Genomic DNA, 12,892 nt, shown 5'->3' on the forward strand with positions numbered 1-12,892 from the left:
ATAGTTATAATTGTGTAATTGTTTAATTCTAGAACCCCCAGGATGGATTCAGTCGTTTGAAGCGGTGGATTATGATCGGTGACCATCATCAGTTGCCACCAGTGATTAAGAACATGGCTTTTCAAAAATACTCCAACATGGAGCAGTCCCTCTTTACACGGTTTGTTCGTGTTGGAGTGCCAACTGTTGATTTGGATGCACAAGGAAGAGCAAGAGCAAGGTGAGACAGAGAAAATGGCATGTCTAGCTTGTAAGAAACTACCAGGTTAAAAATCGGAAAAGCACACGTAGTATTGGAAACTTTTTTCTTATTGTTAGGACAAGAGTTTGCAAAACTGTAATTTAGTTGTTTTGTTCCATTTGTTTCAGCTTAGACTAGGAAGTCAGATTTTACTTTGCTGAAATGCAATCAGTTTTACTTTCTTTTTTTTTTACATAGTAGTACTCTGCTACTGTATGAATACTTTAATGAAAATGCTATTTACAGGAATTTTAATAGTCTTCAGTGTTTGGGTTTTTTACAGCTGAGACTTTTTTGCAGAAGCTTCCTTTTCTAAGTTAATATATTTAATATATTCAAGGCTAAATAAAGATTTTCTTTATTTGGCCTTGAATATATCATATTTCCCTTACGGTCTGCAAAAGGGTACTTTTGTAGTATTTCAGCAGAGCTTCAGCTTTGATTGGAGACAACCAGGCTGTCCACACAAGAGCATAATGCCTTTTTTTTTAATATTAAAAGAGATACTGCTTATCTATAGTAAAATAACTTTTTATCCATGTATTTATCATTTCGTTGTGGTAATTTAGATGTGAAATTTATTTATTGTGTGTATTGCATGTTTGTGGTGTCATATTAACAAGGAAAAATAAAACAGAAGAAAGTTACTCCATATAAAATCTTGCTACTATAAGTTTAGTTTTAAATCCTAATTATTTTTAGGCATAAAGTGAAATGAACAATGTGAAGGAGAACTTCAGGTTTTTTTATGTAAGAAATGTTGGGTGTGGTAGAATATTATTTTCCAGTCATATGAATAACAGTTACTTTCAGTATGATTCTAAAAATGCAAATTATATCCGAGTATGATGATAAATGAAATTTATTTTTCCGTCTACTGTTTTGCAACATCTCAGAGAACGTCTTAGAGATAAGAGAGCAGAAGAATTCCTTCACTTTGCATGCAGTTTCTTGATCAAGGATTTTTTCCATACCTTCCTACACTTTTGTCTTTTCTGATCATAGGTAGCTTCCGTATGAACTATCTGCTACTTTATCTGGTCTGGATATTATTGTGCATTTCTGACTGAGGCATTTTGGTTATATTACTGTCCTTATAAATACCTTATAAGATTCAGAATTGTGTAGATTTTGGTTGCTTCCCTTCATATCTCATGTTAATACATGGCAATACACAAAATAAGAAAATAAATTTCTTTTTGCAGTAAGAGGCTTTACAGCGGATAATGCAGAAAATCCTTTTTCCTTTACTCCTTCCTTTTTTTAAAGAAGCATTCTTTACAAAACATATTCCTTAAGTTTTGTTCCCCATGAAAATTCCTACTAGACTTCCTTGCAAAATTTGTACCCTTCAGTGTAGAGCTGATCAAGTGTAACAGGCTTAAGGGTGGGTGTGCTGCACTAAGCTTTCTAAAAAGAAGTGAAATGTGAAGTTTTCTGTGAGAGAAAACCAAACAGAATCAAAACTTAAAAAATGTTTGCTGGATAGCTTGTACAAGTATGTTCATTTATATATGTACAGGCTATCCAGCAATATTATTTTTTTCATTGAAAACCTACTGAAGCATTCATCTTCAAAGTGAGGGGTTGTGTGTATCTGAACTATTTTGAATGAGTTCAAGAACCCGCTTTAACTATTTAGGGTTTGTCTCTGTGTGTTTTTGGATAGTTTATGTAACCTCTACAACTGGCGTTACAAGAATCTGGGTAACCTGCCTCACGTGCAGCTTCTGCCAGAGTTCAGAAAAGCCAATGCTGGGTTTTTGTACGACTTCCAGCTTATAAACGTAGAAGACTTCAATGGTGTGGGAGAGTCTGAACCCAATCCTTATTTCTATCAGGTAAGAGAAATATTACATGTATACTCTATTTAATCTGAATATGGCTTATTAAATCTGCAATAAAGACAGACTATCAAAATACAGTAAACTGATGTTTAATTCATGTTCTCAGATAATTGTTATGCGTATGCATGATTTATTTTTTCTCCTTTTAATCAGTTTTGAATGTTGAAAATGATAATGTATTATGTTGTGCTTTTTGCTCAAGGTGAATGACTTTGCTTGATATCTGTGTTTTCTCAATGTTATGAGAGGGGTGAGATTTGGTGTGTAATTCATTATGAAACGTTGTTTTGGCCTATGGCGAATTAAAGTCCATTGTAATTCAGCTGTACTTCCATGATAGTGAAATAAACAGTAGCATTTGCCCTGTACATGAAGGATCAAAGTTCACTCTGCGGCACATATTTGAGTTTGAAAAGTCACTGTTTTCATTTGATCTATATTTAAGAACGCTAAAAAGCCCATTCATGAAAGAATGACACAGTACTGCAAGAAATATACGTAAGAGGCAGAGACACATTGAGGCTGAAGTAGATTGCAAAAAAAACCTTAGCCTTGGAATTTCTCAACTAAATTTTCAAATTAAGCCAGCAACAACAGCCTCCATCTATTTCTCTTAAAAATAGGAAAACTTTTTACTATTACATGTATACTCTATTTAATCTGAATATGGCTTATTAAATCTGCAATAAAGACAGACTATCAAAATACAGTAAACTGATGTTTAATTCATGTTCTCAGATAATTGTTATGCGTATGCATGATTTATTTTTTCTCCTTTTAATCAGTTTTGAATGTTGAAAATGATAATGTATTATGTTGTGCTTTTTGCTCAAGGTGAATGACTTTGCTTGATATCTGTGTTTTCTCAATGTTATGAGAGGGGTGAGATTTGGTGTGTAATTCATTATGAAACGTTGTTTTGGCCTATGGGGCGAATTAATCCATTGTAATTCAGCTGTACTTCCATGATAGTGAAATAAACAGTAGCATTTGCCCTGTACATGAAGGATCAAAGTTCACTCTGCGGCACATATTTGAGTTTGAAAAGTCACTGTTTTCATTTGATCTATATTTAAGAACGCTAAAAAGCCCATTCATGAAAGAATGACACAGTACTGCAAGAAATATACGTAAGAGGCAGAGACACATTGAGGCTGAAGTAGATTGCAAAAAAAACCTTAGCCTTGGAATTTCTCAACTAAATTTTCAAATTAAGACAGCAACCACAGCCTCCATCTATTTCTCTTAAATATAGGAAAACTTTTTACACTTGTAATGAGATGCTTATATTTTCAGTCCTCTTATTTTTTGTGTTTTAAAAACAGTGATGAAAACAAATTCTGGAGCCTAAATTACCAGTTTGGGTTTCGGCAAAGTTAGAGGCAGGAGCTGTGTGCAAGTTAATAAATTAGTTTAATTCAAACATGGAATTAACACCTAATATTTTGTTTAATATTACGGAAAGCAGACAATATACTTTAAGGTGATAATTTTCGTGGTTACTTTTTCCCTGGGAAGATCATTAAGAATTATGTTAATCTATTTTTTAAAAGGTATGAAAGATATCCATAGTTTATGCTTGGGTGCCTCTCACTTTTTTTTTTTAAATACAAATGAGTGTGCTGTTAATGAACAAAGCCATGGTGAGCCATAATCCACTATATCTCATTTCTAGTTTGAGGACAGGGTTGTTTGGAGGGGAGAGTTTCTTATGATTTTGTTTTTTAAGCTGTAACACTGTAATGTACAAGTAGTAAAAAGTTGTCCTGTGGAACAGCTGAAATTAGTGCCTTAAAAACAGGATTCTGATAACTGAGAATCTGAACACTGCTTTAGTCGCTCCTGGGCCAAAGAAGACTGAGAACACTCACGCAAGGACACAGAACACCTTTATCATTACAACAGTTGCTTTCATCAGCAAACTCTTATAATATATCCTACGGTTAATTTTTTTCATGAACTTGAGGATGGAGAGAGATCGGCAGAGTATGTTGGTGGCATTGCATGTTTTTTCATGAGATAACTAATTCCTGCCATGTATTATTTATCTCTTTGTGAATTTGGGCATTTCTTTCCAGACTTAAAGGGGATTAAGATTTGTAAAATAGCTTTACGCCCACAGGTGTTTGGTATGTGCAGCAACTGCATTTTCCAAGTAATGCAGAGCCCACTTAAGAAGAAGAAATAAAGGAGGCTGGTATGTCTAGCCTAGTCAAACGTACACCAAGTGGGGATAAGATTCCCAGTATAAATAGAGCAGGAATAAATGTCAGCAATTGAGAATAACTTTTTAGCCTGAAAGACAATTTTTGTTGATGGAAAAGGGATTTAAACAGGCTATGAATAACTTCAGTCTGGGAATAGGACAAAACTTCCTACAGCCAGAAGAGTGATGCTTTGGGTCAGACATTTATTGTTAGTAATGGCACAGAAAAAAAGTTATGAAATACAAAATAACAGCTGGTCATTTGAAATTGAATAGGTATTGCCTCAGTAGAAATAACTGGATTTGATAATCCAGATGTCTCTCTCCTAATTAATAGTTGAAAGGAGTTTAGTTATTCTACTTCAACTAGTTCTTACTTTCAGCTTACTGGAGAGTTGAGTCACTGCAACTTTTTTGCGTGCTTATTTGGAACCGTGTTAAATGGGCGCTAAGTGTTTTTTAAACCCTTGTATTTAAATACAGGTATCTGTAGACTTATCGGCTTGTAATACTTTTTAACAAATAATAATTCCACAGTTTTGCATAACAGGTGGGTTTTTGGCATGTGACCTTTAAGAAAGAAAAATGAAATATTTTATTGGTTGAGTTCTGTAATAATACAGTTAAGGTGGCAGTTCCGTTGGGCAGACAGCTATAAACATATAAATGCATTTATATACAAATGTGTAAATATTTAATAGTTCATAAATATAATTTAAATGGACTATTAAATATTTAGATTTTAATCTTGTATTGAAATAAAACTGGGAGCTTCTGAGTAGATATTGGAAAGTGTCAGTCAATGACTGACAATAATATTGATGTAGAGATTTTCAGCAATTCTCTGAAGAGGAATCAGAATGAAGTTATTAAACCTACTTGTGGCTCTTTTGTTCTTTCAAAATGGCTTTTAAGCGAGCAAAGAGAGATCAGATCTATAGATGTTTCTCAGCACTGAGATTCTTGTCTGAATACATGATAATGTCACAGATGTTATTCTTTCCAACCTTAGTAGTTGAGTAACCTCTTTTTTTCTTCCCCCCCCCTCCTCTTTTAAACTTAAGAATCTTGGTGAAGCAGAGTATGTTGTAGCACTCTTCATGTATATGTGCCTGCTTGGTTATCCTGCAGACAAGATAAGTATCCTGACAACGTACAATGGACAGAAACACCTGATCCGTGATGTCATTAATCAGCGGTGTGGAAATAATCCACTGATTGGACGGCCAAACAAGGTGACTTTGAAAATATATCCATCATTGGAGTGGTTCTGGTTTGTTTGTTTTTAAATTGTCATATTATAGAACAGACTAATTTAATAGATTCACAGCTTTCTGCGCAAGTATTCCCTGGTTAACTACACATTTATTAACCTACATTCTATGGAATGTTATAGAGTAGTGCCCTTGTTTCTGCCTGTTTGTAATTTGACATACAAACAAACTGAAGTCAGTGAAGTTGGAAAGGGTACAGACTACATGGGACAGAATAACTCTTTTCTTTGTCATCTATTTTGTCCTCAAAAAAAAAAAAACAACCCCAAAAATCACACCCATAGGAAGATCCACCCAGAGTGGAAATTATTTGAGAAAACGTATAATGGCAAATCTGATGGAACAAATAAAAAACATAGTTATAAAAGTCTGGTGCTAATTGCAGGTTAAAATTCTGTGTTATAAAACTGACGGCTTTCCACAATCTTTTGGTATTAGCACCCCGCTGTTAGCTGTCTGAATTGAATAAAAATGTAAAAGCATTGTTATACAGTCAGACAAAAGCTCCTCCCAACATCTCCCGAAAAGAACAGGCTGATGATGTTTGGTTAGAGGTCAACTAAAACAGAGTTAAAACATTTTCTTTTCTCTTCCCATTTATTGCAGTCTCAGTACGAAGTTGATGTTAAAATTTTGGTGTCACTTTTACACTGAAATGGCAAAGATTAACCTACGGAGGTTTTTTCTTGTTTTTTGATTCTCTAGGTAACAACTGTGGACAGATTTCAGGGTCAACAAAATGATTATATTCTCCTTTCACTAGTGCGTACCAAAGCTGTAGGCCACCTTAGGTATGTAAGAAGATAACTCTTGTAGTGTCGTTAAACTACATGTTTTCTGTATCAGAAAGATGTTTATAGTACATTATACAAAAGTGTTCAATTATTTGAGTATGTAGTAGAAGTGAAGTTTAATGCTATGTATTGAATGAAGTTCAGACATTCTTCCTTTTATAACTGTCTGGTACCTTCTTCACAACCACTTTATCCTTTAGTAATGGCTCTTATACTATAATTAGTTTATATTACTGCAGATAGACTGAACTTGGTTTCACCCTAGTAGAACGATAGGAATGTAATGCTTGTTGAACAAATGCAGCCTTAAATTTTCTCATTGATTCTTTCCTGTAAGTGAGCTTTTTATTTGTTTTGTATCAGAAATGTTTGATCGCTGCATAAGTTGCATTTTGATGTGTAGTTTAAAAAGTTTGCACTTCAGTTTTGGAGTGGGGTGGAGGAAGACTTGTCTATTCAGCAGTAGTTAGATGAGTTATCAAACTCATGTTTACTCATTCAGGGATACAGAAATGCTATTGTGATTTGTTCCCAATGTAAATCTTTACCTCTGAAATCTAGGAAAACAGTAAAGGGTGATTTTTCATATCATTATCGGTACAGTGAACCCTCTTTTATATAAAGGTTCTAGGATTTGGTAGTTACTGAAACAGTATGTTGGGAAAAAAACTAAAGACAAAATAGTATTTTAGCAGATGACTTTGTTTCCTTTAATTAAGACTTCTGTATACTTCTACTTATTTTTATTGCAACTGTGTTATCAGTGAAAAGAACATGATTGATTTTGTTTGTTTTCTGAAGGGATGTCCGACGATTAGTTGTTGCCATGTCAAGAGCAAGGCTCGGGCTTTATATCTTTGCAAGGGTATCGCTGTTTCAGAATTGTTTTGAGCTAACTCCAGCTTTCAGCCAACTCACAGCTCGACCACTTCACCTCCATATTGTTCCCACAGAATGTTTTCCAACAGCAAGACAGGTAGGAACAGCTGCTGTGAGTTTTGCTATCTGTAATGGGTGTGTGTGTTTGCCCACTTTTTTTGAGTGGGGTATAAGAGGTGGGACCGTCTTCTCTGCTAAACCAGTGCCTCTTGGATAATTACGTCCCTAGAGTTAACTTTTTATCATGATACACACTAGCTGTTTTTAACTGATTTTTCCACAAAACTTAATTATCAATGTAAGTCTGTTGTGCATGCTTTTTCCTAAGTTCTGCCTGTGTAAGTGATTCAATATTTTTCTTTTATGATAAACAGGTAAGTTTTTGGTGTTATATATTTTTGGTCTTGTTATGAAACAAAATAATGTTATTTCTCAAAAAAAAAAAAAAGCCACACAAAGCTAATCGCTTCTTATTGAAAGAGGTAAAATTACATTTGACTGAGTAATTCAGGATAATCAATTAACTTTTTTTTTTTTTTTAAATTGGGTCCAGAATTGCAAAAGTTTTATTTCTGAGCTAGGTTCGCAAGTATGAAAATGTAATTTGTAATACTGCACTAGATCTTTAGGGAAAGGTTTGTATTGAGCATCTAAGCACAGGACACACAGAGTAGGATACTAAATGAAGAAATGGAGGAGCATATCAGCTTTGCTTCCTGGAGCTTTGAGAAGGGGTGCCTACATGAACTCAAAATTCAGTTACAGATCTTTCCCTGGTCTTAAGTGCTGTTGACAAGTTTGGGAGGGGGCCCTTGAGTTGAAACTTTCAGGTCCACTATGCAACAAAGAATGCAGTGTGTATGGTCAGCGAATGTGAGCAAGAAGGAGCTGGACAGTGGTGGACAAGTAGGCTAAGTCCTAATCTGATTCTACAGTATTTGTGCCTTTAATATGTTAAATGACTCAAGTCCAAAATGTACTTTATGGAGTAAGCATCAGAACCCAGCCTTTCCTTTTGAAATTTCTTCATTAGGCTGCAGTATCATGATTTATCCAGTTCCCCAAAGTGTAAGACCTACACTTACTATCTTTCCAAAGAATTTAGCTATTTTTTTCTTTAAAAAGCATTATTTAATTTCTTGGGGTTTATGTTTTCTAATACAGTTAAATAACTTTTGAATAATGGTTGTTTTGCTTTGCTTGCTGAATGTCTGCTTTTTTACCCCCTTCCTTAGAACGGAGAAAGACCATCTCACCAAATACATGTTATTAAGAACATGCCTCAAATGGCTAACTTTGTGTACAATATGTATATGCACATGATACAGAGTACACGCCACTATCAACAGGTAAGGACCTTCTAACATTTGGAAGGTGTGCATTTAAAATAAAATTGATTTTTAGTACGTGACGTGAGATGCTGTTGAGGTTTGAGACTGTTCCTGTTATGTTTAAAATTCAAGAAGGTTTTATGACTGGGAGTGAGAATATAGAGGTCTTTAAAATCTTGCAGTAGCAAGAGCTGTAGCTTTCAGTAATTTAAGCCCCAATTTAGGGCCCCAAAACCAGCAGTAATTGATGCCGAGTGCTAGACATGGCTCTGTCTGGGCCCAAAGATTCCTCATTAATACTGAAGAACTAGCCTGTCCAGTATTTACTTGAAGTAAACTTGTGTGTTATGTTTCAGGTAAGTGCAGCTAGTGGTATTACAGCACCACTGCATGGTGCAATAATGTTTTGTAATAGAGCTTTTCATGACAAGCCTGCAGTGTATAGAAAGACCAGATGTTGTCTTGGAACCATTTTAACCACATTAGCTCACTGCATTATCCAGGCTGGTTAGCAGCTGTAGCATTTTTATTCTGGAGCAATTTTTTTCAGCACTAGTTCAGCACCAAGCAAAATAGCATGAGGTTGGAAGCAGTTGTAGATGCTTTCTCACTTCTGTACCTAATTTTGTCAGTGTTTAATCCCTGAAGCAGAATTCAGAACCCAACAGAAACACCTTGTCGTCTTATGTATGTGAGCAGAGCTTTAAGGTAGTTTAGATAGTATACTGAGCAGAAAGCTGCCTTTACTCAGCATACTTGGATCTGTAGATGCTTAGAGGTAGTTGATAGTAAACAGAGAGGTCTTAAATGCTACCCCTCAACTGTATCAGCTTTCACTTAATGTCTGGGGTATATCATGATTTACCTATACAAATTACCTATAATTTATTCTTTCATGGTACTCCAAAGTTCCCTTCTTGGTTTTTGCTCTTCTGAAGGATTTCCAAAAGTGGAAAAAATTGATGTAAAAGGACACTATTCACTCTGTATTAGCTGGCTGTGGGAAGAGAGCGTGAGCGTGGCTCTGTATCCTTGAACAGATAGTCCAAGGTACTTATCTGTGAGATCTAGGTTCTGTTCTTTAATGCAAGGATGTTTCTCTATCGCCTCCTCTTCATCCTTCTTCCAGTGACTGCTTCATCTGATACAGAACAGTGTAATCAGTAGAGATCAGAACCCAAAACTTCTCCTTTAACTGAATGTCAGACTTTCAGATAGAAAATTTCTTTTCCTTTGCAGTTCTTAGCCAGTGAATCTTGGATGTTTCTTTGTATTTTTCTTCTGGGAGGCATAGCTTCAGCCAAATTTGAAGCGTTTTGCGACCCAGAAAAAGCCCTTGCCAGGTGGACAGGATGCTTTCTCACTATTCTGGGGAAGTGTTCTAATTATCTGTCTGCTGTAAAGAAAAGGGGATAGAGAAAGAGGAGTGACACTACTAAAATCTCCTCTTCTTGTAACTGTATTTTTTTTGAAGTAGTGAAAGCTCACACTGTTTTGTTAGAAATCCAGTCCTATAAGCACATGACGAGACTTGTTTTGGAGCCAGTTTGTCTAATATAGTTGGAGATCTCTCAACCGTGCAGATCGTATGTGATGAAGACTCAGTGGACTGTGCAGTTGGTCACATTCAGATGCAAATGAATAACGCTGTCAAAACTGAGAAGTGTATACATGTCCTGAAAAGCAGATGGTAGCATCTAAATCTTACCAAAATTTTTGCTTGACATCTTAATCAAATATGGACCCGATCCTTCTGCTAATACCAGTTACTCTTTTTAGCACCCTCATCTTATCCATTGCTAGTTAAAATTAGTTACAAAACTGCTGGTTTCTTACTGTGGCAATGAATCACATTCTCCTTGCAGGAGAAGCCAAAATTGAACTACCAAAAAAAAAAAAAAAGCAGGCTTTAAATTTCTTTTACCCTATTTAGTACAACATGATATTTTTCCTTTTCTTCTACACTAGTCTTAACAGTAGTAGTCACAAAGCACAACATGCATCTAACTAAATCACAGAAGAAGTCTGATGCATCAAGAATATATTTTTGTAATTAAAGGATCTCTGGTTTTGAAATACACTTTTTCTGTGAACAGATGGATTATAGAGACCAGTATGATAACTTCAAAGTCTATAAAAAATGCTTTTCATATCTCTGCTGGTAGTCATCATTGCTTCATAGATTTGCCCATGCTTGTCAGAAATTTGAAATATTAGTGTCATCTAATTGAAGATAAGACTTCACTGTAATTAAACACTTAATTTGTGATGTGAAGCCAAGGTGCCTTTAAGCAAAAAAACCCTAAACAATCATCCATGGGAGGTTTATTGAGCTTTCATTTCATTAAATGCTTCACAATATTCCAAGGAAATATCCATCATGTCATTAAATAATGTCAGGCTGCAAGAAGTATGAGTGTTTCTGTACAGCCTGGAGTTGTATAACATTCATCCTCTTCAGCTCACTGTGTTCTTGGTTATTTTTTTTCTGAAGTCTGTAATATGGCTACCATTGCTGCTTATCATGTTTTGCAAACTACTTTTTTGGTTGCAAGCAAAACACTTTGAATATACTAAAGTACTTTTCCAGAAGTATTATGTGAAAAATATCTAAGCATTGCTTTAACTGTTACTGGAACTTGCGTTGTTCTACACTTACAGCTGTGGGTGAAACTTGTATAAGTACAAATAACGTTCACATAGCATTTTATAAGAAGTTTCAAGGGGAAATTACTGGAATGAGTTGTTAAAGACAGGCCTGTTAAAGGCCTCAAAAAGCAAGTTAAACATATCTAGGAGTTTGAAATGGTAATAGATGAGATTACGGTAGGAATGTGCTCGTGGCTCCAAGTAGGGATTTACCATAGCCCTACTACTTGTCTGGCTGTTTGGGATAATGAAATGTGTTTGATATCCTCGAATTGGAAGTACTGCGTTTTTAACACCCTCTTTTCAGGCAAAAAATGTGTCTAAGACGACCATTGTGTGAGCCAAGATTATTCTTCTTTTTTTTTTTTTTTTTTTTAATAGGAGTTAAGTGCCTACAAATGATTAGGGCTTCTAAATTTTAAGTCTTTGTTGTTAACTTGTTATCTAATGCAAAATCCTAAATATAAGGTGAACAGTTCAAGCTAAAATAGGAATAGATGCCCAAATAGATGCATTTGTTGTAAAAACTGAAAATCCTTTCTTTTTTAATCACCTAGCGTTTACTGCCCCCACCTGCCATGATTGAAGAACCAGAAACTATTCAAACTCAAGAGATTGAAGTAGAAAGTGAAGTGCAAGGCATGCGGGAAGGTGCAGAAGAAGAAGAAAATAAGGTAGGGGAAGAAATGATAAAGGAAAGAGAATTGAAAGTGGCCGAAGTGGATGAACATCGAACAATGCCAGAACACCCCGGAAGAGACAGTGATAGTGGAGACAGTGAACCTGAGAATGAGACTGAAAAGTGACCCACATGATGTTTGTCATCTAAAAAGCAGTTAGGAATATAATTACTATTTTTACATTGACTTTTATAAATGGTTGCTTGTGTAATGTGACCTGTTTGGTATATTTTTCACTGGATGCTTTGTGGACAAGCAAAATGTTTGGCAAACATTTTACTGAGTTCTTGTCAGGTTCAGTAATGTAATTTGTTTAATGGCCTCAACGAGTTCTTGTCAGTATCAGTAATGTAATTTGTTTAATGGCCTCAAATGATATACAATTTCCTTTTCATAAGTTGTTCAGTAAAGACGCTTTTTATACCTGGTTTGAATATTTGACCTTTAATTCAGCCACTGAGTTATCCATTAAACCTCACCGATTAAGTATATTCAATATTGGTCAGACACTCTTTATAGTTTCCTTAATATTTTGTAATGGAGAATTCCTTACGCAGAGCTGTGCTCGTGTACACTGAGGTGGTATTTTAGGCATAGGCTCAAGTTCAGTAAGGTATTTAATTGTAGTTCTGAGAAATGTGAATTACCATGGGACTTCGAAATGTTTAAAAGCTTTATTGAATTGGGACCTTAGGTTCTCAGATTTTCATAAGGCCCAGGTACTTGTAGCATTTTCTCATTGTTGACTTCTGCCGCTGTTTTTAATTGATCATTATTTATGGAAGAAGTGAGGATACAGCTTTTCAAAGCACTGTTTAAGTTAGTGTTTTGAAATAAATGACTCTTGCCTTAAGAGGACACAGTAATTGCCCAGGATAAAGCCACATGAGGAAGAAAAATGAAAGTAGTTCCCTGAATGCAGGATTTGCAAAACATACAATATTGATATTAAGGACATAATGGTTGAGTGGGTTTTCTGGGGTAACTTCCA

At 35.3% G+C, this 12,892-nt stretch overlaps 1 protein-coding gene across 1 annotated transcript in view; it reads left to right on the forward strand.

The window, feature by feature from the left end:
* The window catches only part of AQR (aquarius intron-binding spliceosomal factor), a 67,587-nt gene extending 55,366 nt beyond the window's left edge, over positions 1-12,221 (forward strand). Inside the window, exons 30-36 of the mRNA XM_019474883.1 lie at positions 33-220; positions 1,911-2,082; positions 5,359-5,529; positions 6,274-6,359; positions 7,164-7,338; positions 8,477-8,590; positions 11,779-12,221. Of these exons, the coding sequence (XP_019330428.1) occupies positions 33-220; positions 1,911-2,082; positions 5,359-5,529; positions 6,274-6,359; positions 7,164-7,338; positions 8,477-8,590; positions 11,779-12,027 (1,155 nt within the window). The 3' untranslated portion in view covers positions 12,028-12,221. The remainder of the gene's footprint in view (positions 1-32; positions 221-1,910; positions 2,083-5,358; positions 5,530-6,273; positions 6,360-7,163; positions 7,339-8,476; positions 8,591-11,778) is intronic.
* Positions 12,222-12,892: the final 671 nt, after the last annotated feature.

The sequence above is a fragment of the Aptenodytes forsteri genome, unplaced genomic scaffold, assembly GCF_000699145.1.
Source record: "Aptenodytes forsteri isolate BGI_AS27 unplaced genomic scaffold, ASM69914v1 Scaffold108, whole genome shotgun sequence".
Taxonomy (NCBI): domain Eukaryota; kingdom Metazoa; phylum Chordata; class Aves; order Sphenisciformes; family Spheniscidae; genus Aptenodytes; species Aptenodytes forsteri.